At 40.9% G+C, this 27577-nt stretch overlaps 1 protein-coding gene across 1 annotated transcript in view; it reads left to right on the top strand.

Moving 5' to 3' along the window:
• Positions 1-27577, top strand: part of GMPR2 (guanosine monophosphate reductase 2) — a 415612-nt gene that overhangs the window by 124192 nt on the left and 263843 nt on the right. The window contains exon 5 of the mRNA XM_044058110.1: positions 7369-7450. Within this exon, the coding sequence (XP_043914045.1) occupies positions 7369-7450 (82 nt within the window). The remainder of the gene's footprint in view (positions 1-7368; positions 7451-27577) is intronic.

Below are 27577 nucleotides of genomic sequence, written 5' to 3'. Positions count from 1 at the left end.
TGAGTCTTGGTACATGGTTGGAGACCTATAGCAGACTACTACCTGAATCACTGTCTTACCCAATGTTAGCTGCACAAGAAGTATCTCAGATGCGTTATGTTGGGCTACCAGTCTGCAGATGTGCGCATTCTTTATGAATATGGAAACACCACCACCATTGGAGCTTTAGGCAAAAATCGCCTAAAGGTTCACATGATCTATCCCAGCATAACTGACACCAGAGGGGCAGTTGGGACAAGGGCCATCATCCATGGTGTTGTATATTAGTGGAGGCTTTCTTTCTACCTATATTGCTGTTGTAGATATGCCGGAAGATACATAGTGTACTGCCTCCCAAACATATGTTTAATTGGTGTAGGTTAGTATATCCACACACACACACACACACACACACACACACACACACACACACACACACACACACTTTCCTCCTACAGTCAGTCAGTGTTTCTCCTGCTCATGTTCCTTGCCAGCTGCTTCAACTTTGTGTGCACTTACTGAGTACAGATCACCAGTGTTGTATTTAAAGCATGTCCATCTCGCCTCATTGGCTCCCTCCACATTATTCATAGGTTCATAGGTATGACTAGGCTAACGGCTCTGGAGCCTCTATAAGCCTAGCTCAAGAAGATTCCCTGCCATCATGCCGCCCAAAGTTAGTACCCAGTACCTCTGTCAAGCAAGGCCACTGAAGTGATTCCCGGGGTGAACTTCTTTACCACCCACTCGTCAAGATTTCTCTTAAAGAGGGCCATTGAAGTGCTCTGCTTGACGTGAATGGGAAGTTTGTTCCAGAGTATGGGAAGTCTCTGGGTTAGGAACCTGTCCCTCCAGCATGTTCTGTTTATTGTGGTAATAAGATTAAGGTCCCTGAAGAGTGGGGCATGGGGGGATTGGGATTTCTTTAGGTGTTGCATTTCTAGCACCTCTTATTTAACACAGATCACCAGTGTTGTAGTTAAAGCATGTCAATCTCGCCTCGTTAGGTCCCTTCACATTGAGTGTACTTATTGAGTACAGGTTACTGGTGTTGTAGTTGTCTCCCCTGCCCCCCCTAGCTCCTTCAGCACTGTACCCACTTATCAAACACAAGTGATTGGTGTCATAGACAGGGCCTGTCAGAGCTCACCGACCACACCAGATGTTCTTTGTGTTTCACTGTTGCAGTCATTACATTTGGGTTATCCTGCTGGCAGATTGCCCTTAGTCGGCCTGAATTCCAAAGTCTTGGGTCCTACGTCGGTTGCTGTCGCCTCTTCCCTGACGTCAGGTCATCAGGGCTATTAAAGATGCAGCCGACGCCATTTTATTCAGTCTTTCTTACTGCGCGGTGCCCAAAGCAGAAGCAGTTCACAAATGCCGGTCGGCCGACTCCTGAGATTTTCGTGTTCGAGTTTCAGATCTGAAGCCTTCATTAAAAGCTAAGTACCCCATTGGGGAAATTTTTTTCTTGCTCCAGACCAATGTCAGAAAACGTTAATAATTGTATTTCTTGTGGGAAGCAAATACCTCATAAGGACTTTCATTCTTACTGTATTCTTTGCCTAGGCCCTGACCACGATGTTACTAGTTGTCTGTTTTATGTTAGATTTAACCAACGCACTATTAAGCGTCGGTACGACTTTGCATTAAGCTATTTTGGGCGAAGATTTAATTATACAATGCCGTTGGACAGCCATCTGACTACCGAAGTTCACAAAAAACGCAAAGAAAAAGAAAAAGACAGGCAACCGAGGTCCAAAACCGAAGACAAAGCTTCTCCTAAGCAAGTCGCCGGTTCTCAGTGAAGCGCTTTCGCAGCCCCTGATGCCTGCTACTTTAGAGTCGCAGGCCGCTACCGACTCCCACGTGGAGTCGGCCAGGCCGCTGGAAACTCAAGGTATTGGAGCCTCGGAGATTATTCCCTCAGATGGGTCCGGAGCCGCTGAGCAGGCATCGGCTTTTGAGGGTGTATTCAGACCTAAACAATTATATATTAAACCGACTTCAAAGACAAAGACTAAAACACCTTTAAAGGCAAAGAAACAAGTTCACCAGCCACAAGGACAGGCTTCCATGCCCAAAAAACAGATGCTCAAAATGGCCGAAGACTTAATCACCTTGATCAGGGGTTCCCATCCCCCTCCTGATAAGATGCCTAGGCAAGAGACAGACTATGAATCTTCAGATCAGGTTTCCATTTCTTCTGATTCCTCTTCTGATCAGGAATATTCTCTCCCCCATGAGGATTCTGATGCTGAAGAATCAATTCCTTCAGCTTCTCCTCCTGAGGACTACTCCTTTGGGGAAACCTTGCATACCATGAGGGAGCACTTCCACTGGAAGAGCCAAGATTTTTCAGAATCTAAGAAAAGACTCAGAGATTTCCTTTTACTTCCTCAACACAGGCCTCTAGCTATTCCACCTGTGTTGGACATTGTAGATGATGTGTTCTCTGAGTCTAGTCTGACCCCTGACTCTTTACCTCCAGCTCCTGTTAAGCCGGGCAGATACTACAGGGTCCCTGACTCTCATAAATTCAATTTTCAAAAACCCTACTGCAGACCCAGAAACTATTTCTCAGGGTCCAAAAGGGGTCAAGGCTTCTACTGCAAAAAAACGTACCCCCTCTGACAGGGATTCTAGGGCACTGGATAGATGGGGAAAAAGATTTACACATCTGCTACTTTGGCTATAAGGGCCTTAAATTGCCAGTTTCATATGCTCAAATATCAGCAATATATCATGACACTGCTTAAACAGAAAATGATGGCAAATTCTGAATGTGCAGAAAACAAAGAAATGCAGGATTTATTGCATGCAGCTGAACAAGTTGGAAAGCATACTTTGCAATGTGGGTTTGATTCTCTGGAGGCCTCCGGCAATGCTGCTGTCACAGGTTCTGTCATTAGGAGGCATGCTTGGTTAAAGGAACAAAATCTGCCTGACCATGTTAAAGCAAAATTATTAGATGCTCCTTTACAACATGATACCTTGTTTGGTGTTAAGGCAGAAGAAGTGTTAAAGAAAATGGAGGACAAAGCTAAATCTATGCAAACGGTCAAGGATTTCGTACAGGTACAGCCACCTAGATTTAGCAGAAACTGGCCTACAAAGAACTGGTCCTTTCCAGTCTCAGCAGACCTCAAAGGGGCAGATCCAGACGCCCTAGAGGCAGATCACAGCCGCAAGTATCCTACAGGTCTAGGCAGTGGAGTGCTTCTACCTCCAAAGGTGGAGAAGACAAAGCACAATCATACAGTAAACAGTCCCAATGACTTCCCTCTGCCTGCACCAAGCACTGATCTTCTGGCAGCACCCTTAGGGGGAAAACTAGCACTTTTTTCACAAAAATTGGCACATTATTACCCAGGACAAATGGGTTCTAGACATAGTGTCACAAGGCTACAAGTTTCATTTCCATACCCTGCCAAGGGCAAACGGTTGGCCAGACCTGCCAAAAATTCAATGGGCAGAGGCTCAAAAACAAGTCGCAGCTCTCATGGACATGAGGGCTATTCAACAAGTGCCACAGCAAGAGCAGGGACAAGGATTTTACTCAAAACTGTTCTTGGTACCCAGAAAGGACAAAGCATGGAGACCAATACTGGACCTATCTATTCTAAACACTTTCCTGGATATACCAAAAGTCAATATGTTGACCTTACAGCAGCTTCTGCCCATGTTGGGCAGCAAGGCTTGGCTCGTGACTTTAGACCTAAAAGAGGCATACCTGCATGTCCCAATCAGACAGTCATGCAGAAGATACCTCAGATTCAAGGCTGGCTCAAAGCATTACCAATTCTCTGCTCTGCCCTTTGGCTTATCTACTGCGCCCAGGGTCTTCACAAAGTGCCTGGCACCAGTAATTGCTTACTGCAGACAAAGAGGAATACAAATATATCCTTACTTGGATGACTGCCTCATACAAGCAGAGAACAAGGACATTCTACTACAGCATCTGTCGTTTGTGATAAGACTTTTAACATGCCTAGGGTACACAGTCAACAAAAAGAAATCAAAACTAGTACCGTCTCAAGAGATAATATTCCTGGGTGCAAGCTTAAATACAACTGCCCAGATGGCGTATCTCACTCCAGACAAACAAAGGCAACTGACTACCTATTTCAAGGAAATGGCAACAAAGGCCCAGTTATCTGCAAGAAAAATTCTGCAGGCTTTGGGCTTCATGGCATCCTGCATCTTACTAATTCCATATGCAAGACTGCATATGAGGAAAATTCAGTGGTACCTAAAAAGTGCCTGGACACAACATTGCCACAGTCTGGAAACAATGATTACTCCAATTCCCTGCCTGCAACAGGAGTTTCGATGGTGGACAAAGGCTTGTCACCAAAACAAGGGACAGCCATTCTCACTACCCCCAGCCAGGCAGAGCCTAACAATGGATGCTTCAGATTATGCCTGGGGGCACACTTGGCAGGAAGAGGCATTCAGGGCACCTGGTCCACAAACCAAAAGCATCTACATATCAATCAAAAAGAGATGCTAGCTGTTCAAAATGCCCTGACAGCCTTCAAGGACCTACTTCATCTGGGACAACTACTGATAAAGACAGACAACACCATGGTCATGTGGTACATAAACAAGCAGGGGGGCACTCATTCTTATCCCCTGTGCAGACAAGTCATGGCTTTATGGGACACAGCATTGACCTACCAAGTTCATCTGCAGGCACAATTCCTGCCAGGAAAGGAAAACACTCTGGCAGATGAACTAAGCAGAAACCTCATGGATCCCCACGAGTGGCACCTGGATCCACAAGTCTTCAGCATGATAACAAAGAAATGGGGACGCCCGGACATAGACCTATGTGCCTCCCCTCAAAACAATCAACTAAAAAGATTCTGCACAAGGACTTATCACAGACAAGCTTGGAAAGTGGACGCCTTATCTTTCAACTGGACAAACCTATCAGTATATGCCTTTCCTCCACTGCCTCTCCTCCCCAAGGTACTCCTAAAGGTCAGGCAAGAGAAACCAAAAATGATTCTGATTGCCCCAGACTGGCCACGCCAGTACTGGTATCCGATCTTAAGGAACTTGTCCCAGTGCCCAGCCTGGACCTTACCTCAAATACCTCATCTACTGTCCCAGCAAAACAATCAGATTCTGCACAGCCAACTCAAGACCCTAAGCCCGGCAGCATGACGGATAATGTAGTCATACAAACTACACCTCTCAGTAAAGCTGTGATGGATGTCATTTTAGGAGCCAGAAGGCCTAGTACCAGAAAATCCTATGCTGGGAAATGGAAGAGATTTTGCACTTGGAACCAAGCTCAAGGAACTGATACAGCTGTCCCAAATATTCCTCAGATTCTGCAATACTTAACTGAGATGCTGGACAAAGGCCTATCTTTTTCATCAATTAAAATCCATGCCTCTGCCATTTCATTACAATACAGAGCCACCACTCTTTTATCATCCTTTATTAAGGCAGTACCTCAGAGGAGCCAAAAACTTAAGGCCTCCAAGGAGAACGCCAATACCTGCATGGGACCTCAATTATGTCTTGGAAAAACTCACCTTATCTCTTTTTGAGCCAGCTGCTACTGCAGATATAAAGTTCTTATCTTGGAAAACAGCTGTGCTCCTAGCAATAACTTCTGCAAGATGAGTTTCAGAGCTACAGGCTCTCATGGCTGTGGAACCTTTTATCATTTTTTATCCAGACAGGGTCTCTCTGAGAACAAACCCTACCTTAATGCCTAAGGTGGTATCCAGTGTAGCCCTTAACCAAACAATTAATTTGCCAACTTTTTATCCAAATCCACAGAACAAGGGGGAGAAAATTCTGCATTCTTTGGACGTACACAGACAACTTAGATTCTACTTGGACAAAACTAAAGTTTTCAGAAAGACAGAATAATTACAAGTGGCATATGCCACAGCTTCAAAAGGAAAGGCTATCTCCAAGCAGACTATTTCAAAGTGGATAAGTCACTGCATTCATTTCTGCTACTCACAGCATGGCAAACCAGTGCCTAAGGGCATTAGGCCACATTCAACCAGAGCTGCAGCCACTTCTGCAGCCTTTCTCAGAGGAGTACCAACCAAAGACATTTTAGAGGCTGCTACTTGGAGTTCAGTGCATACCTTTACAAAACATTACAATCTGCCTCTTTACTCTAAATCCAGGGCAGGCTTTGCCACTGCAGTTCTGCAGGGCCTCATAGCTGCTCCTAATGCTGTTTAGCTCCAGCCACCCAACCATAGCTTTGGGACTCAACCCAAATGTAATGACTGCAACAGTGAAACACGAAGAACATAGTACAGTTGTGCACACTTACCATAAATGTAGATGTTCGAGTGTATTCACTGTTGCAGTCCAAGTTACCCACCCGCCATCCCCCTTATTTTTGCTGGAACTTATCTTCTACTTCTCTAATCTATACAACCCAGGTGGTGTATTTGCTTATAGATGAAGGTAAAGCTTATTTTGGTGCATGTATGTTTTATTTACATAATTTTAGCCTACCCTTTTGGGGGCACCTGACATCTGGGGCAAGAAAAACTGAATAAAATGGCGTCGGCTGCATCTTTAATACCCCTGACGACCTGACGTCAGGGAAGAGGCGACAGCAACCGACGCAGGACCCAAGACTTTGGAATTCAGGTCGACTGAGGGCAACCTGCCAGCAGGATAACCCAAGTGTAATGACTGCAACAGTGAATACACTCGAACATCTACATTTATGGTAAGTGTACACAACTGCACTTTCCTTCATCAGTGTGTGCACTTAACAAAGTGTTATACCACCAGCTTTCTCAGCACTGACACTATGTTCACTTATCGAACAGAGATCACTGACTTCACTGCCTGAAGTAAAACCCCTTGATAGCAAAGCCAGCTTTAAAAGTCATTTATTTAGTTATGTTTTTATTCATGTAGGAGACAGTTTCATGAGGTATAGAATATCTCTTCATGTTAGTACATTATCATGCAGAACTTTCTGAGTATGTCCTGCTTTCTCAGCCAGTTGTGCACATGGTTCTCTTATTAGGGAACTCTATAACAAGGTCAGGCAAAATAAAAAATATCACCCTGGTAGAAGGATACCATAAAAGATATGTTAAGTTTTGTTTTATCCAAGATGGGTATTTTTTTTGAAAAGTGAAGTAGTGTGTACTAGTTTAACAGTACAGCATGTCATCAAAGATTATTACACAGAAACACAGAAATATAAAATCTCTGGAGTAATAAAACAAATAGCATCATAAAAAAGTAATATGCGAGTCCGTTTTATGCAGAGTAAGCAATATTCATTAACATGAAGTGTAAAGAGGAATGTTGTTAAAACAGAATGCCTCTGATTAGAACTAGTACCACCCCAAACTAATGCTGTTCTTATTTGCTATTCCACAGGCTGGCAACGTGGTGACAGGGGAGATGGTGGAAGAACTGATTTTGTCTGGAGCAGATATCATCAAAGTAGGAATTGGACCAGGTAGGTGTTACCCCCCCCCCCAATTGATTCTGCTTTATTAGATACCTAGTTTCCTCATGATGGTAATTCTGAAGGCAGACCTAGAGTGATTGCTACTAAATGTGCAGTGTAATATTCAGAATGGTCAAACTCACAGCCTGTTATAGAACATCAAAGAGTTTGCTACCAATTAATATTGGATCTTAAACTTATGTCCCTAGACAGCAGCCTAGACCTCTCTTAAAGGCAAATAAGTTGTTCATTCTTCTAGTTTGGAGAGGTAAAGCATTCTACCCCAATCCTGGTCTACTGTGGAAAGTTCTAATTTGTTGGTTAGCTTTAATGCCCACCTAGGGGTGTTCTGAGGCCTGACACCACAGTTGGAGAGCCTCTACACACCTGGAAGGACATTATTGTGCTTAGAGAATGGGCTGTCTGTGAAATTGTTGTGTTTTACTTATTTATTTTTTATTACTATATTATTTTTTAATATATTTTTGATCTAAAATAGTTCCTGTGCCTGAAGTTTGAGTTGCTGTAGCATATGTAAATGGTGGTGGAGGAAGCATTTTATACCCAATTTATATCATTTAACAAAAAAAAAGCGCAAGATATTTATTTTATTTTTTGGTCCCTTATTCCTAAATGTGTGGTTTGTTGCCAGTTGTTGGGGATTAAAGTCACTAAATAATGACATCCATTTGACTTTCAGACTTTATTTCATTCAGAAAATTCATATCAACACAAATCCTGTTATTTAAGCTACTTTGTTGTTTTTGAGACTTTGTTCCCCCTTTATTTCAGGCTTTATCCAGATTCCTTGAGCTAAGAGGTTGAGAGGTACGCAAACCTCTTTACTGCTGCTGCCACTGGGCTATCAATTTCACTCTGTCTCTCATACACACAAACACTTGCACTTCAGAAAATGCATGCTAACAGAAATCCTATTATTCAATCAACTTTGTGATTTTTATAACAGCAGTATTTAAAATGTGTTCCTAGTCTGAGCCTTTGTTTCCCCCTTTATTTTAGGCTTTATCCAGATATCTTGAGCTAAGAGATCTGAGGTTCACAAGCCTCTTAACAGCTGCTGCTGTCAGTGCTTGATCGCGCTCACTCTTCACTTTTGCTCTCTCTCATTCATACACACCTCGCTTTCATGCATGTGAGCACTCTTACATGCACACACACGCACTTTTTTCTATTTTATATAGTTTTTGCACTCACTAAACAGGAAAAGAGCTACTTAGTGAGTGTAAAAATAACAGTTCGATTAATCTTGCTCTTACTTGCATGCACACATACACACTTTTTTTATTTTCTATATATATATATATATATATATATATATATATATATATATATATATATATATATATTGCACTCTCTAAACAGCAAAAGTGCTGCTTAGCGAGTGTAAAATAATGGTGGCTGTTGGGTTTCTTTCATTCTGAGTTCCACAGCAGCTTGCTATGCTGCCATGGAGCATCAGACTAACTTTTCAGTGGGCATTGTCTGTAGATTAACACCCTGCTGGAGAACGTTCATTCCCCAGTCAGGATGCCGATCTGCAGGTTGTCATTCTCTAATAACACAATATTCAATGCTTAAGGAGAGCAAGAGTTTTTTTTTTTGATATGCAAGGGTTTTGAATATAACAGAGTTATTGTAAGTTGTATGTAGGACTTCCAGTAGTTCTCACTTTGCATTCTTTTGCATGATCATCTTTTACATATAACTTCTTGCTTGTGTTTTGTTTGTTCTTCTTGTCTGAGGTTTTGAATCTGACATCTTTTTTCTTTACTGTACCTATTATACCAGTGCAGGTATGCTTTCTTTGGCTGCCTTGCAGTTTGCCAAAAGTTAGAAATATGTCTGTTCTAGAAAAAAAAAGTTTTGTTTGAGATGAGCTGCACATCCGAACAGACAAATTTACTGGATTTGACTACTTTCTGATCTCCCAATACTAGGGAAGCACATTTTAAACTGTTTTTTTTTTCATATTTTAAACTATTTTAAGCTAATTATGAGACTTATCTTACCTGGTAGTGGTATTTTATACCATTCAAATTGATTTTGCTGTTTAATTTTGTGAGAAAATAAGTTTGAGCATTTTGAGTGATTATTTGCTAGTAGTTTGTTAGTACTCCAAGTTTCCATTGGTTGTCTGTTCAGTTTTCCTTGTTTTAATTTCAGCTGCACTGCTTTGCATTTATTTGAACTGTACTGCACAATGCTGCATAGCTGAGCAGACAAAGTTACTAGGTTTGCCTACTTCTCACTCCTTTACCACAGAAAAGTGCCTTTTTAACATTTTTAAACTAAAACTGAAACTTGGGTTGCCTGCATAGCTCTCAACTTCTTTGCTCAAGAATTCTGGGCAAAGCCAAATATACAAAAGGGACAATTTATAAATACCTAGTTTGCATAGAAAGCTAACAAAACAACAGGTTTTACATCAACATGCATATTCTGAAGAATAGGAAGTATGAAACTGCTATGCTTGGCATTATTTACCGACTGTAATCCTCGGTGATTTGCCAGAAAATCAATAATTTTATGAGGAAAAGGGCATGAATATGAGGCAAAATCAGGGACATTTGAGAGCTGTGGTTGCCTTCTAGTGGTATTTTTAAGTTTTGAACTGATCTTGCAGAAGTTTACAAAGAGGGGGATCTTACAGTGTTATGAGCATTAATGTGCTGGTAGCTTGTTGGCAGTCCAGATTTCTGTTGGCTTTTGCTGTTTTTTGCATGATCTGATTACTGCAGTGTCATAGAGCTTTGTGCTTGTTTGAGCTGCACAATACTGCATACCTGACTAGGCACATTTACTGGATTTGGTGACTTCATTTTTAAGCTAATATTTAGACTTGTGTTGCCTGCTATTGGTATTTTTATGTTTAAAGGATGATAATTTGCTCTTGTGAAAGAAGGGGGATTTGTAGTGTTCCAAGTATTTATTTAGTGGTAATTTGTTAAGACTCAGTTTCTATTGCCAGTTTGCTGTTTTTTCTTTTTTTTATTAGATTTAACTACATTCTGATCCATCCAACAACAGGGACGTGCCTTTTTAAGCTAATATTGAGAAACATGTTGCCTACTAGTGTGTTTTTCCTGCAACTGATCTTACAGTTTGTTCTTGTGAAAGAAGGGCAGTTGCAGTGTTCTGAGCATTAATTTTTGCACCCTGCTCCACATTGCTAATGTGTACTAACCATAACACCTTCCAAAAAAAAAACTTTCTGTAATGCTACCACTGAACAAGGCACTCAGACACACAACACTAAATCTATCCACTTTCCAAGCCCTTATGACCCACAAACACGTACTTATACACACCCACCATAATCCTCAACCTTTCCCACATACAGTACATTACTACTAACTCTAGCCCTTGAGGAAAAAACATGATGTTCATCGTGTTTCACTGCTGCAGTCATTACACTTGGGTTATCCTGCTTTCAGGCAGTCCCGCAGTCGGCCAGAGTTCCAAAGTCTTGGTCCGGCGTCGGTTGCTGCCGCTTCTTCCCTGACGTCAGTGCGCCAGGGGTATATAAGATGCAACCGACGCCATTTTCTTCAGTCTTTCTTGCCACGCGGTGCCCGAAGCAAAAGCAGTTCGCAAGTGCCGGTCGGCCGACTCCTGAGATTTTCAATTCGAATTTCAGAACCGAAGTCTTCAAAAAAGCTAAGTACCCTGTTCGGGAAACTTTTTCTTGCCTCAGACCGATGTCAGTAAAAGTTAATAATTGTATATCTTGTGGGAAGCAAATACCTCATAAGGATTTTCATTCTTACTGTATTCCATGCCTAGGCCCAGACTACAACGTCACTAGTTGTCAGTTTTGTGCTAGATTTAACAAACGCTATTAAACGTCAGTTTGACTATGCTTGCTATTACTTTGGCCGGAGATTCAATTATACCATGCCGTCGGAACAACCGACGACCGGAATACACAAAAAAACGCAAAGACAAGGATAAGGACAGGAATCCGAGGCCCAAAACTGACGATGAAGCCTCTTCTAGGCCAGTCGCCGGTTTGCTGGTTCTCAGTGAGGTGCTTTCGCAGCCCCTGACACCTGCTACCTCAGAGCCACAGGCCGCCTCCAACTCCCACGTGGAGATGTCGAGGCCTCTGGAAACTCAAGGTATTGGGCCTACGGAAACTAACCCCTCAGAAGGGTCCAGTGCCGCTGAGCAGGCATCGGCTTCTGAGGTGTTTTCCGACCTTCACAACTTACCATTAAATCTACAGCCAAGTCTAAAACTCCATTAAAGACAAAGAAACAAGTACAGCATTCACCTGGACAGGCCTCCATGCCTAAAAAACAGATGCTTAAAATGGCCGAAGACTTAATTACTCTGATCAGGGGTTCCCATCCCCCTCCAGATAAAAGGCCTAGGCAGGATACAGACTATGATTCCTCTGACCAGGTCTCCATTTCTTCTGATTCCTCTTCAGACCAGGGATACTCTTTACCCCCCTAGGAGGACTCTGATGGTGAAGAATCATTTCCTTCAGCCTCTTCTCCTGAGGAATACTCTTTTGGGGAAACTTTACATACCATGATGGAGCATTTCCATTGGGAAGGCCAGGATTACTCAGAATCCAAGAAAAGGCTCAGAGACTTTCTTTTATTGCCTCAGCACAGGCCCCTAGCTATTCTGCCAGTGTTAGATATTGTGGATGATGTGTTCTCCGAATCCTGTTTAAATCCTGATTCTTTGCCCCCTGCTCCAGTCAAGCCAGACAGGTACTACAGAGTCCCTGACTCTCACAAATTTCTTTATAAAAACCTTGTTTCTGGCCCAGAAACTATCTCCCAGTGTCCCAAAGGGGTAAAGGCTACCACAGCTAAAAATCCAGTTCCCTCTGACAGGGATTCTAGAGCATTAGACAGATGGGGGAAGAAAGTTTACACTTCTGCAACTTTAGCAGTAAGGGCTTTAAATTACCAGTTTCACATGCTTAAATACCAACAATATTTAATGTCTCTGTTAAAACAAAAAATGCTTACAAGTTCAGAACATCCTGACCATAAGGAAATGCAGGATTTATTGCATGCAGCTGAACAAGTGGGAAAACATACTCTGCAATGTGGTTTTGATTCATTAGAGGCTTCTTGTAGAGCAGCAGTTACAGGATCTGTGATATGAAGACGTGCTTGGTTAAAAGAACAAGGTTTACCTGATCATGTTAAGGCAAAATTATTGGATGCTCCTTTACAGCAGGATATTTTATTTGGTGTTAAGGCAGAAGAGGTATTAAAGAAAATGGAGGATAAAGCAAAATCTATGCAAACAGTGAAGGATTTCTTACAGGTACAGCCACCTCGATTTAGCAGAAATTGGCCCTCCAAAAATTGGTCCTTTTCAGTATCAGACAGACCACAAAGAGGCAGATATAGACACCCAAGAGACAGATCTCAGCCCCAAGGCTCTTACAGACCATGACAGTGAGGTGCTTCAACCCCAAAAGGAGGGGAAGACAAGTCACAACCTTATAGGAAACAGTCCCAATGACTTCCCCCTTCAAATGCCAAGCATTTACCTTTTGGAAGCTCCCTTAGAGGGAAAACTAGCACTTTTTTCACAAAATTGGCATACAGTCACCCAAGACAAATGGGTTCTGAATATTGTGTCTCAAGGTTACAGGTTCCACTTTCACACTCTACCAAGGCTAAAAGGAATGCCAGACCTGCCACCAAATCAATGGGCAGAGGCACAAAAACAAATTACAGCCCTCATGGACATGAGAGCTATTCAAAAAGTGCCACAACAGGAACAAGGACAAGGATTTTACTCAAGACTTTTCCTGGTCCCCAGAAAGGACGAGGCCTAGAGACCCATACTGGGCCTTTCTACTCTAAATACTTCCCTGGATGTTCCAAAATTCAAAATGTTGACTCTTCAGCAGCTTCTTCCCATGCTGGGCAAGAAGGCTTGGCTTGTTACTTTGGACCTCAAAGAGGCATACCTGCATGTCCCTATCAGACAAAATTGCAGAAGATACCTCCGATTCATAGCTGGTTCAATGCATTACCAATTCTCTGCACTGCCCTTTGGCTTATCTACTGCGCCCAGGGTCTTCACAAAATACCTGACACCAGTAATTGCATTTTGCAGACAAAAAGGAATTCAAATATATCCATACTTGGACGACTGCCTTATTCAAGCAGAGAGCAAGGACATTCTTCTACAGCATCTGGCATTTGTAAAAAGATTGCTAATTTGCCTAGGATACACAGTAAACGAAAATAAGTCAAAACTAATGCCCTCACAGGAGATAATATTCCTGGGTGCCAGCTTAAATACAACGGCCCAGATGGCTTATCTCACGCCAGACAAGCAAAGACAACTGACTCAGTACTTTCAATTGATGGCAACAAAAACCCAACTCCCTGTAAGAAAAATTCTGCAGGCCTTGGGATTCATGGCATCCTGCATACTACTAATACCATATGCCAGACTGCATATGAGGAAATTACAATGGTACCTAAAAAGTGTTTGGACTCAACACTGTCACAGTTTGGAAGCAGTAATACCACTTATTCCCTGCCTACAACAGGAGTTTCGATGGTGGGCACAGGCATGTCACCTCAACAAGGGACAGCCTTTCACTCTACCCACAGCCAGGCAGACACTAACAACAGATGCTTCGGATTACGCCTGGGGAGCACACATGGCAGGAAAATGTATTCAGGGTAAGTGGGCCGCAGACCAAATGCATCTTCACATCAATCAAAAAGAGATGCTAGCTGTACAAAATGCCCTAACAGCTTTCAAGGACCTTCTGCATCCAGGACAACTACTACTAAAGACAGACAACACCACAGCTATGTGGTACATAAACAAGCAAGGGGGCACTCATTCTTATCCCCTCTGCAAGCAAGCCATGACCTTGTGGAACACAGCTCTAACCTATCAAGTTCATCTGCAAGCACAATTCCTCCCAGGAAAGAAAAATACTCTGGCAGACGACTTAAGCAGAGACATCATGGATCCTCATGAGTGGAAATTAAATCCAAAAGTACTCAGCATGATAACACAAAAATGGGGGAGTCCAGACATAGATCTTTTTGCCTCCCCAATGAATTGCCAACTACAGAATTTCTGCACAAAGACTTACCACACACAAGCATGGAAAGTGGATGCTCTCTCGTTCAGCTGGAAAAACCTAAAAGTTTATGCCTTCCCACCACTGACTCTCCTTTCAAAGGTACTCCTAAAAGCCAGACAAGAAAAGCCAAAAATGATCCTGATTGCCCCAGACTGGCCACGCCAGCACTGGTACCCAATCTTAAAGAACTTAGGTCAAGGCCCACCATGGATTTTACCTCAAATTCCACATCTTCTGACTCAACAAAACAACCAGATCCTGCACAGCCAGCTCAAAACCTTAAACCTGGCTGCATGGCAGATTCCTTAGTCAAACAGACAACACCTCTCGCTAAAGCTGTTATGGATGTCATTTTGGAGGCCAGGAGGTCTAGCACCAGGAATTCCTATTCAGAAAAATGGAAGAGATTCTGTGCCTGGAACCAGGCTCAAAGCTTTGACCCTCTTGTCCCAAATATTCCTCAGATATTACAATACTTAACTGAGATACTGGACAAAGGCCTATCCTTTTCATCCATTAAGATCCACGCCTCTGCCATCTCGGCTCATTACAACACAGATCCTCCTTATTTTCTCTTGGCTCTTAACCAAACTATTCACTTGCCAACTTTTTATCCAAATCCCCAGAATAAAGGAGAGAGACTTCTGCATTCATTGGACATACACAGACAGCTACGTTTCTACTTGGACAAAACAAAAGCTTTCAGGAAAACTGAGCAATTGTTTGTAGCATATGCTGCAGGATCACAGGGAAAGGCTATTTCAAAGCAGACCATTTCAAAGTGGATAGGACACTGTATCCGTTTCTGCTACACACAGCATGGGAAAACTGTACCTAGCAACATTAGGCCACATTCCATAAAATATATATATATAAATTCAAACATTTTACACATTGTGTTATTTATTAATTTTAACATCGTCTGTGGAGACGGACGAAACCTAGGTCATTCTTGTTGTATCCATCAATAAACGGAGGTTCCAGCACTAGTACGTGTCGAGCAGTATTCTTAAGAGAGTTTACAGATTTTGGGTGATTGTTTTTACATGCGCTTTTCCATCTGTGGATGTGGTTGGTATTTGCCTGTATTTCCATCATCTTGGTTGTGGTTCCTGTTCCAACGGAGGACAATTTGTAGTTGGTTGCTGTGGGTTATTGGTTTGCGGCTGTTCCGAATGGATAGCGAAGGAGTCACCATCGATGTGGTGGTTATGCTGAGGCAAATTAATGAACAACTCAAGGTACATACTGCTCTCATAAATAATTTGATGGAAGCTGACTCACGTAACATGGGGAGTTCAGGGAGTTTGGGGTTGCCACTTACCCAAACCACCCCTCCCCCTAACAATTCAGTCAATGGAACACAGGTGCAAAATACCGGGAACACTACAAGAGTTGCAGATGCTCGTTGTGTGTCTTTTGATTGTGAACTCTGGAAAGCTAACTTCTTTTCTTTTAATACTGACAAACCTGCTAAAACCAACAGTGAGGTGACCATTCATAAAACCATGAAAGAAATGCTTAAGGAGTTTGAAATGAAATTGTTCAAACTCAAACGGACACAAATGGAGAATGGTTACCTAAGGAGAAACATCGAACTGGGTATGGTTCCTAAGGGGTTAAGGCTATGGAGATACCCTAATGGTTGTGACAACGAACAAGGTATGTTGAATGAACTGCATGATTTATTCAATAAAACGGGGTTGGAGCTCATGGAAATCATGATTAAATACAACTCTATAAAGACAGAGACTTTATTGAGTGAACTTGAGCTTCTCAACGAAAGTATTAGTAAGGACTTGTTATTTGAACAACATTATGCAAATTACTTAAATATTATTAAAGATATAGACCACAGTTGCGATATCATTTATCAAAAGAAAAGTAAAAAGATTCATAGAAATAAAAAAATCTACGATATGGGGCAGGTATATCCAAAATCCAAAAGAGTCAGTTCTAACCATGGTAACCAAGGTCAGCGAACCACGGGTGTGAACTTTGACGAAATGGATGATGTCATTTCCTGTAACGGATATGGGGAATTTGGGCGCGATAACTTGGGTGAAGGATTTGGTGATGAAGGTTTAAGACGCTCAGAGAGGATTAAAAACCAACATTTACCTTGTGATGAAGAGGATTTTGGAACTATGGGTGCACGCCCAAAGAAGGGATCGGAAAACAGAAGACCACAATACCCCCAAAAAACGGATGGAGGGCGTACAAGTAGCTGTTGGCGTCCGATTCCCTATGGTGGTAGAAGACCTACAGGCAAAAGACATCATAGGTAATGCCAATTTGATAATTAATCCTATAACATTTCAAACATCACCTATAGTTTATCGCGATAAGAATTGTGAAAAATACCGTATATCTGACAGCAATTGCGATGGTTTGATCAATCCATTTTTGACTAAATCTTTTTCGTCTATTTGTGACAACAACACTACGTTGGTTCACTTGGGGCACCACGTTATTATGGATGACATGACTTTGACTGGTTGTCATAATGATGTTAACAGTAACTTTGATTCGAGCTCATTGCAGTTGAACAACTATTGACGACCGGACATTGTGTGACTTGAGCATATATAGTTTTCCCACTGAGTTTGACGTTATTACAGATGGAAACCTGTCGGGGGTTCCAATGTTGGATACTAAAGAGAATGCTCACATTGGTCCCTTTGATTTGGTACCGGATGGGAACGATATGGCTATGTCCTTATTGGGTCATACAGTTATTGATAATGATGTTGCAACGGGAAACGCACTGGTACAAGACTGTAGTAGCGTGATTTTTAAAAACCCAACTGTTATTAGTAACACGAAAGGGGATTTTAAATTGTATAATTATACTCAAATATTTTTGATACTGACATAGTGAATATATTATCCAAAGGATTTAATTTCGTCCCTTGTAAGAGGGGTAATATGGTCAATTCAATATTGGATTTAAAATTGTTTACACGCAAGTTAAATTTAAAAATATTATTTCAGGATAACAACACAGACTGTGACACTAACACTCAAGGTAATACACTAACAAAACCTAGTGTTTATAATCCCCCTATGAACGATAAAGTGGCAGTATTTGAAAAAATTAGTGAAACAGAAATTAGACAGTTTTTTAAGAAATATAAACAACCTATGAACACTAATTTAACTAAACAGGAGGAGGGTAGTCTGAATAAGATTCTTAACACAAAAAACATCAGAATTATGAAACCCGATAAGGGCAGCGGTGTAGTGATAGTTGATAAAAATGATTATATTTTATATATGACTACCATGCTGCTAGGGGATTTTTACGAGGAGGTTAGTTTAAACGAAGTTAACATTGCTTATAAAAAGATTGACTTGACACTTAAAGATATGTTGTATCAAGGTGAAATTTCAGAAGTTGAATGGAACTTCTTAAGTAATGAACACCCAGTAGTGAGTGGTATTTTTGGAATACCCAAAATACACAAGGGGCTCGAAAATTTACAATTCAGACCTATAGTAGATGGAAAAAGAAACAAAACTCATTTCATTAGTCAGTTTTTGGATTATTATTTTAAGTTGGGAATGACTAAATTTACTTACATTGTTAAGGATTCATGGGACTTTTTGGGTAAATTAAGTTCCTTTGAATACAGTCAGGGTTATATTTTTGTGACGATGGATGTCAACAATTTATTTACTGTGATACCACACAATACTGGTTTGGTATGGTTAGAGGAGCAACTTTTTGCGATCAAGTTATACGACCAGGACAAAATTAATGTATTGAGTAAGCTCATGGATATAGTTTTGAGACATAATTTTTTGTATTATGAAGGTAATTATTACCGGCAAACTAACGGGGTAGCAATGGGGGTGGCCTGTGCCCCCATGTTTGCTAATTTTATCATGACCTATTGGGAATCATATTATTTGTTTAATACTGATTTTTATACACATGTTAAATTTTACTCAAGATTTTTAGATGATTTGTTTTTTATTTGGGATGGTGACCAAATTCTACTGGAGGCATTTATTGAGTATATAAATAACAGTATTTGGTTTTTGAAATTCACACATGAGATGAATAGAGACACAATTACATATTTGGATGTAAGGTTATCTGTGGACAAAACTAACAGTACAATAAAATCAAACATTTTTAGAAAGTCCACTTTTTCAAATTCTTACTTGCATTATGCAAGTTGGCACCCTGACCATCAGAAGAAGGCCATTGTCAAGGGTCAGATGGTCAGGACTGCAAGAATGGTTAGCAAAGAATGTGAATTTCACGACGAACTGAAATTCATGATGTCCCTATTCATCAGTCGTGATTACCCGGAAGAATTATGTATTGAGGTTTTAAAGGAAGTTACATATAAGAGGCAAACAGGATTTTATAAAGCTATTTTGAGTCCTAGTGACAATTTATTTCACAACAGTAGGGTAAATAATAGTAATTCAAATGTGAATTTTATATTAAATTCTATCCCATTTTATATAACTACCTTCAATGACATATCCTATGCTATTAAGAATATTATTAATAAAAATTGGAATTTAATGGTATCAGACAATTATTTAGGAAGATTTTTTCAGGGTAAAATACCATACATTTTTAGGAAGGATTTATCATTTAAGGATTTATTTGAAAGAGCAACATATAATAAGGAAGTTGCCCTTAATAAACGTATAGGTAATTTCAAATGTGGGAGGTGCTCTGTATGTTCTTTTATTCTCAATACAGGTAAAAGCATTAAGATAAACCATTGTAACATTAAGACAGGTGGTTATTTTAACTGTTATTCTACTAATGTGATTTATATTGCTTCATGCCAACTATGCGATGCTTTTTATGTTGGCAAGACAAGCAGACACATGAGGGATAGAATCAAGGAACATTTGAATGATATCAAAAAATTTAAGAACACAAATGCCTTAGCAAGACATGTTGCACATTGCACTAGTCACCATTTTAAGTTTTTCGGTGCATTGCAAATTAGGAAAGACCCACAGGGCAGAATCACTACTTATGACTTAGATGCACAAGAGTTAAGAATGCAAATTATGTTGAACGCCCACAATTTTCCGGGTTTAAACGAATATTGTAGTATTAAACCTGTTTTAAGACTCAATAATATTAAAGGTAGATGATACATTTTTGCTATATATGTGAAATACTATATTAATTTGTAATTTTTTGGGGCATATATATTCACAGATTTATTGTTTTAGGTATTTTTAGTATTTCAACATGTCAAAATACATAAATAAAGTATATTTATATGGGACTGTAAATATAGCCAGAGTTCGACGACTACAATAGGGCAGTTTTTTAAGCAACTGCATATTTACATTTACATTTACATATATTTATTACATTAATTTTAGTGTTCGGTATATTTATATTTTTATTTACATTTGTATCAATATATTTTAGTTGATAATTTTGTGTAGATATATAATATAAAAATGCATAAAATATATATATATAAATTCAAACATTTTACACATTGTGTTATTTATTAATTTTAACATCAATTATAAAATCTATATTAATTGGCTACATACATACATTACGTTTTATACAATATTTATTGTTATGTGTGATTTGGTCATTTATTTGTTTATCAAAGCATTTTAGAATGTATAGGGTTAAAAATGTGGTTTTTAAAAAAAATGTGTTTTAAACAATTCATATCTTAAATTGGTTAATTAATTGTGTAATCAATTTGAATTGACTGATTAATTGGGGAATTGGTATTTAAGGTTGGTATATAAGTGGCTTAGTATACCTTTCTTGTTATCTGATGAAGTCTGTGGAGACGGACGAAACCTAGGTCATTCTTGTTGTATCTATCAATAAACGGAGGTTCCAGCAGTAGTACGTGTCGAGCAGTATTCTTAAGAGAGTTTACAGATTTTGGGTGATTGTTTTTACATCCTCTTTTCCATCTGTGGATGTGGTTGGTATTTGCCTGTATTTCCATCATCTTGGTTGTGGTTCCTGTTCCAACGGAGGACAATTTGTAGTTGGTTGCTGTGGGTTATTGATATGTGGTACATAAACAAGCAAGGGGGCACTCATTCTTATCCCCTCTGCAAGCAAGCCATGACCTTGTGGAACACAGCTCTAACCTATCAAGTTCATCTGCAAGCACAATTCCTCCCAGGAAAGAAAAATACTCTGGCAGACGACTTAAGCAGAGACATCATGGATCCTCATGAGTGGAAATTAAATCCAAAAGTACTCAGCATGATAACACAAAAATGGGGGAGCCCAGACATAGATCTTTTTGCCTCCCCAATGAATTGCCAACTACAGAATTTCTGCACAAAGACTTACCACACACAAGCATGGAAAGTAGATGCTCTCTCGTTCAGCTGGAAAAACCTAAAAGTTTATGCCTTCCCACCACTGACTCTCCTTTCAAAGGTACTCCTAAAAGCCAGACAAGAAAAGCCAAAAATGATCCTGATTGCCCCAGACTGGCCACGTCAGCACTGGTACCCAATCTTAAAGAACTTAGCTCAAGGCCCACCATGGATTTTACCTCAAATTCCACATCTTCTGACTCAACAAAACAACCAGATCCTGCACAGCCAGCTCAAAACCTTAAACCTGGCTGCATGGCAGATTCCTTAGTCAAACAGACAACACCTCTCGCTAAAGCTGTTATGGATGTCATTTTGGAGGCCAGGAGGTCTAGCACCAGGAATTCCTATTCAGAAAAATGGAAGAGATTCTGTGCCTGGAACCAGGCTCAAAGCTTTGACCCTCTTGTCCCAGATATTCCTCAGATATTACAATACTTAACTGAGATACTGGACAAAGGCCTATCCTTTTCATCCATTAAGATCCACGCCTCTGCCATCTCGGCTCATTACAACACAGATCCTCCTTATTTTCTCTTGGCTCTTAACCAAACTATTCACTTGCCAACTTTTTATCCAAATCCCCAGAATAAAGGAGAGAGACTTCTGCATTCATTGGACATACACAGACAGCTACGTTTCTACTTGGACAAAACAAAAGCTTTCAGGAAAACTGAGCAATTGTTTGTAGCATATGCTGCAGGATCACAGGGAAAGGCTATTTCAAAGCAGACCATTTCAAAGTGGATAGGACACTGTATCCGTTTCTGCTACACACAGCATGGGAAAACTGTACCTAGCAACATTAGGCCACATTCCACCAGGGCAACAGCCACTTCAACTGCCTACCTTAGAGGAATACATACCAAAGATATCCTGGAAGCTGCAACTTGGAGTTCAGTGCACACCTTTACCAAACATTATCACTTGCCTCTTTATTCTAAATCCAGAGCTGGCTTTGCCACTGCAGTACTGCAGGGCCTCATAGCAAACCCAAATCCTCTATAGAACCAGCCACCCTACCTCAGCTTTGGGATTCATCCCAAGTGTAATGACTGCAGCAGTGAAACACGATGAACATAGTACAGTTTTGTACCTACCATAAATGTAGATGTTCGAGTGTATTCACTGCTGCAGTCCAGGTTACCCTCCCTCCATCCCCTCTTTCTTAGCTGGGACTTATCTATACCTTTCTGCCCTATACTACCTATGTGGTGTATTTGCTGGTAAATGAAGGTTTTGTTTGACTTTTTATGTATGTTTTATTAGCAATATATATTGCCTACCTATTTGAGGGGCACCTGACATCTGGGGCAAGAAAAACTGAAGAAAATGGCGTCAGCTGCATCTTATATACCCCTGGCACACTGATGTCAAGGAAGAAGCGACAGTAACAGATGCCGGACCAAGACTTTGGAACTCTGGCTGACTGCGGGACCGCCTGATGGCAGGATAACCCAAGTGTAATGACTGCAGCAGTGAATACACTCGAACATCTACATTTATGGTAGGTACAAAACTGTACTTTTGACAAAATACACTTTCTTCCAGTTTTTATGCACAAGTCTCACTTGAGTGTGTGTGTGTGTGTGTGTGTACATTATATATATATATATATATATATATATATATATATATATATATATATATATATATACAATGTGTGTGTGTGTGTGTGTGTGTGTATATAAAGTAAGAAAGGTCACAAAGACAAATTAGTTAGAAAAAAAACTAGAAGAAAGACCCAGCCAAGTTAGAGTATCCATTGTGTAACACCTTAAACCTCTAGTAGTGGGATATATGCAGCTTCTTCATACCTATAACTTTTTTGTCTTTTTTAAGTTTTTACTGGTGCACTCAGGCTAATAATGGCAAGTCTGATAGCTATAGATATGCAATGTTTTGCTCTTTTTCTGGACTCTCAAGTACAACATAAGTGGATTGCTTGACCTTAATTTGGAAAAACAGAGATTAAAAATAAGTTGATTTCCATAAACATTAGGGTGACTGCAAAATATCCCAAACAACATTCAAACAAAAGGGTAAAAAGGTCACACACACAAACCATTTAGTAAAAACTAAGCTAGAATATTCACTGTGTAATATCTTAAGCCTTCTGTAGTGGAAGCCCATGGGGTATATGCAAATGATCCCTTAAGGACACTGTCCTAGCTGCCTTAAATAGGAAGAAACTAGTGGTGTTCATCAGTAAGTCCTCCAAGTCTTCCAAAGACGCCACCTCACATAAATAGAAATTAGGCCTGAAGAATCAGTGGATGTTTCCTGACCTTTTCAGACTGAGGACGTTGATAACATGGTGGCATTTGTACAACTCCCAGGCCTGGCATCTGTGACATCAGATGACCATAGTACTTTGCAGTGGCCCACATGTCCATTTGATCTATTGGAAGGTGACAAAAGTTGGAGAGTACTGGAAAAAAAGACATCTCTTGATCAAATTGGGGGGGGGGGTACCCTGCTTATCATTGAAGAAGACAACATGGATCAGAGGCAAAGGAGAAGCCTTCTTTGCAGCCCAAAGTACAGATACTAAGCAAATTTCCAAGAGCTGAAAACAGGAATCTCCAAACTGGGCAAATGCTTGCCTCACTTACCCCTTCTCAGGACTGATTTTCTTTAGCTCTGATATTTTTTTAGCTTACTCCCAATTTGGCAGTCCAAGCACAGCAGAACATCCACTTCAGTAAAACATCACCCTAAAAGAAGTAGGACAGACTTCCCATTCTGGAAGTGGATAGACCAAACTCTGATGTTGTGCATGAGAAAGAAGATGATCTGTACTACAGGTCAGAAATAGCCTAATCCCTGGATTATGACACACATAGTGAAGAGACAGTAGCACCATACTCTCCCCAGACAGTCTCACCTTTGGTGAAACATTGGCTCTGACGAGGGCCTGTATTAAATGGCAGGCTACTTAGGCTTCACATCCACCTAAGACAGCTTTTGATCTGTTGGTTTATGACCCATTCTCCCCTGAAATCAGTAGCAGTGTTCCTAGTTCATGTAACATTACTGGATGTTTTCTTGTCCATTTCCCAGGACCTTTGTCAGCCAGCAGACCTAAGAGACTGGATAGATTTTGCAAAGTTCAAGTACTTCACTCTTTTTTTTTTTTTTTTTTATATAAAAACCTGGTGGCATTCTCTCCTTGGCACTGCTAAAAGAGCAAAACTCCTGTCCGTGAGGAACATTTTACCCAACAGCAGCAAAGAAAGTAGGATCCTGGCTAGGTATACAAAAGGCCTTACACTTCTTCTAGACTGGCCTTTAGAGATTTAAATTGCCAAGCTCATATAATGAAATTTCAGGAGGTTGTTTTAAAACAGATGTTGGAATATTGCAGTACAGAAAAGGGGAGCCTTAGGGGGCCTTTTCTGCAGCTGATCCAGACTGTTGATCCATCTAGGTAAGCATGGCATTAAATGTAGCTGTAAAGTTGCTGGCACACTGCCCAAAGTAGCTGCCACTGGAATGGTACTGAAAAGATATGCATAGTTACATATGCATAGCCTTGCAGATTATATCAGAGCCACATTATTAAATGTTCCATTAGACAGAGAACTCTTACTTGTCTCTTAGACCTGCAGAGTGTAGCCAATTAGAAGTAAAAGGGGAAAGGAACTGATACAGTAGGACATACGTATAACCCATTCGTTGCCCAGATGTAGTAGGAATTTCCCTAACAGGCAAGGACCTTTTTCATAGTAAACAAGGTAAGGGTAAGCAACCCAGAAGGGACAGATCTTTCCAAAAGAGAAAATGGCGCGAGGACAAGAAGAGGCAAGGAATCCAACAAAGTTTCAGGCATCCAGAAGACCAGCAGTGATTACTGCAGCCCATCTCCCCAACCCCATATCCCCTACTTAATTCCAAAGATTCATTGCCCACCTAAGAAGAAGTCTAGCTGCTTCTCCAGAGAAATGGAGGGCAATTGCTGCAGACAAATGTGTACTTGGTATCATTGCAATAGGATACTGCCTAGAATTCAAGCCCAAATCTCAAGGCAAAGGAATACCAAGGACACCAGCAGAGCATGAACATCTTACAGTGTGCATTTTGAATGTTGCTAGAGCAAGAAATCATAGAAGCTGTGTCCAACAACCAGGAAGGAAACTTTATTCCAAGAACAACAGCCTATAGAGGCCTATTCCGGAGCTCTCCAGATTAAACAAATATTTCTTCATTCCCAAGTTAAAAATGCTGACCCTCCAGGTTCTTCTTTCATTGTTGAGTCCCAAAGCTCACATGGTAACTCCAAATCTAAAAGATACCTAGAAGCACATCCATGTTCACAAGGCACACAGACCATTCTTAAGATTTCTGGCAGGAGGTGGCCACTTCCAATTCATGTGTCTTCTGTCAGTGTTGTGGTTAAAATTGTACTTTGGTGAGCCTGAAAATGGTCCTTTGAGATCAGTGCTTTACCCCGGTCAACAAGTTATAAATACAAATAAATGACCTTGTCCTTTGGCTTAGCCTCTGCTTGAAGGGCTTTCATCAAGCATTTGTTACCAGTGTTTCCCATTGCAGAACAAGGAGGATATATATTTACCCATACCTTGATGATTGTCTGCCTCAAGCACAGGCCTGGAAAGAGGCTGAAAAGTCATCTCATATACTCAATATTCCTAGCAGAAGCACTGGGTTTCACACTGAATATGCAAAAATCAAACCCAATTCTCTTTCAGAGAACAGTCTTGCTGAGAGCACTACTTGACACTAGTCTTTCCAGGGTGTTTCTTTCTCCAGAAAAAGTTGTTTCCCTCACCTTTTTCTTTCGGCATTTAGCAGCAAAGATACATTGACCAGCCAGACAAGTATTCAGTCTATTAGAGCACATGGCTGTCACCATCTTCATAGTGCCTTTGGCTTGGATGCAATTAAGAAAGATCCAGTGGTACCACAGGAAGTTTTGGGATCAGTATTCCTAGTCTTTGCAGCACCCTCCCCCTATCTTAGCTTATCTAAAAAGGTAACCAAGCTGGTGGGCCACCTCATAGTACAAGGGCTTGCCTTTCCACCCACCAACACAGTCTGACTCTGACAACAGATACCTTAGATCTGGCATGAGGGTGCTTAAAAGTGAAGGCCACATGGTCCTAGAAGGAAAGCTAGTTGCACATAAACTTAAATTAAATGTTGGCACTACAGTACATACCCCAAACTCTGAAACCATTGTGAGCCCCAGGTACCCCAAGGATAGTCACAGACAAGACAACAGTCATGTGGTACATCGACAAACAGGGATGCTTGCACTCATTATCTGTGCAGCTTGGAACTGAAAACATGGAAGATGGCAGTAAACCAGAAGTTGATGCTAGTTAGCTACAAATAAGGTGGTGGCAGAGCAGGACCTTGACCCCATGAGTGGACCCTGTACAGGTAGGTCTGGGTCTCACTAGTGAGCATGTGGGGACTTCCAGAGCTAGATCTGTTTGCATCCCATAGAACAGTAAGCTGAGAAATGCGGGCTCCTATGAGTTCAACGAAAACGCATTATGTCGAACGTGTTTTCGTCGACACATGTAGAGCAAACAGGCAAAACAGCGAAGCGGCTGTTCAGCGAAATTTTTCCCTGGGAAAGAAGTCGCTTGACCGCTTCATTGTTTTGCCGTATTCTGAAGTGAAATGTGGTCCCTTGTCCGGTATAGCTCCCGAGTGTGATTGTGCAGCAGTTACTGACCTTAGGGTTAGGGTGCGGGTTAAAGTAAGTGCATATGTATGAAAGTGTTTACTGTTGTATATTTTATGTTAAATATATGGTTGAGTTCCGTGTGTATGTGTTTTCAGTTGTTTACTTTTGTTTTGGGGGGGGTAGAGTTAGGGTTAAGGTAAGTGTGCATGTGTTTGGAGCTGTTTATGTGAATGTGTTAGAGTTACTGACCATAGGGTTAGGGTGTGGGTTAAGGTAAGTGCATATGGTTTAAAATGTTTATTATTTTTTTTTTGTTAAATGTATGTTTGGGTTATGTGCATATGTGTATTTAGTTGTTAACTGTTTTTTGGGGGGGGTATAATTAGGATCGGGTATGTATGTATGTGTTTGGAAGTGTGTGTGTGTATCTCTTTCGGCTTTTCCCAGTTAGAGGTCGCCACAGCGGAACTCCGGTCCAGTAATGATTGGCAGTTGATTTTTACATACCGAGTTGCCAGCCCTGACATACAACCTTCAACAAAGGTACGCCCATTCACGCATGTCTCCACGCAGAAGACGTTGTGTTTGGAAGTGTGCAATGTGTTTTTTTGCGGGGGTTGGAACAGCGATTTCTTTCCCTAGGAAAGAAATCGCTGTTCTTCGGATTCGACATTTTCAGCTTTCGCTGAAAATGTGTCGATGTAACATCGTTTGCTGTTTTAAGCGTTCAATGTTGCAATATAGACCCCAGAAATGCTGCTTCTAGTACTCTTACAGAGGGCTTGGTCAGTAGACACTGTCTCTGTGAACAAGAGAGTCACATTCCTTTACACAGTCTCCTCTCTACCCCAGTTCCAACTTTTGTCCAGAAAATCAGAAACCAAGAATGATATTTGTTGCACCCTTTGGCTAAGACAGCATTGGTTCTCCTACCTGTTACAACTAGCCAGGGAGAAACCCATTTCCTTGTCCAAACATGTGGATCTGTTAACTCAGAGGGAGGATAGTCTGA

This window comes from Protopterus annectens, chromosome 16.part0 (assembly GCF_019279795.1).
Source record: "Protopterus annectens isolate FY-2018-M chromosome 16.part0, PAN1.0, whole genome shotgun sequence".
NCBI lineage: Eukaryota > Metazoa > Chordata > Ceratodontiformes > Protopteridae > Protopterus > Protopterus annectens.
Note: the sequence above shows the minus strand (reverse complement) of the source record. Positions and strands in the feature narration are given on the sequence as shown.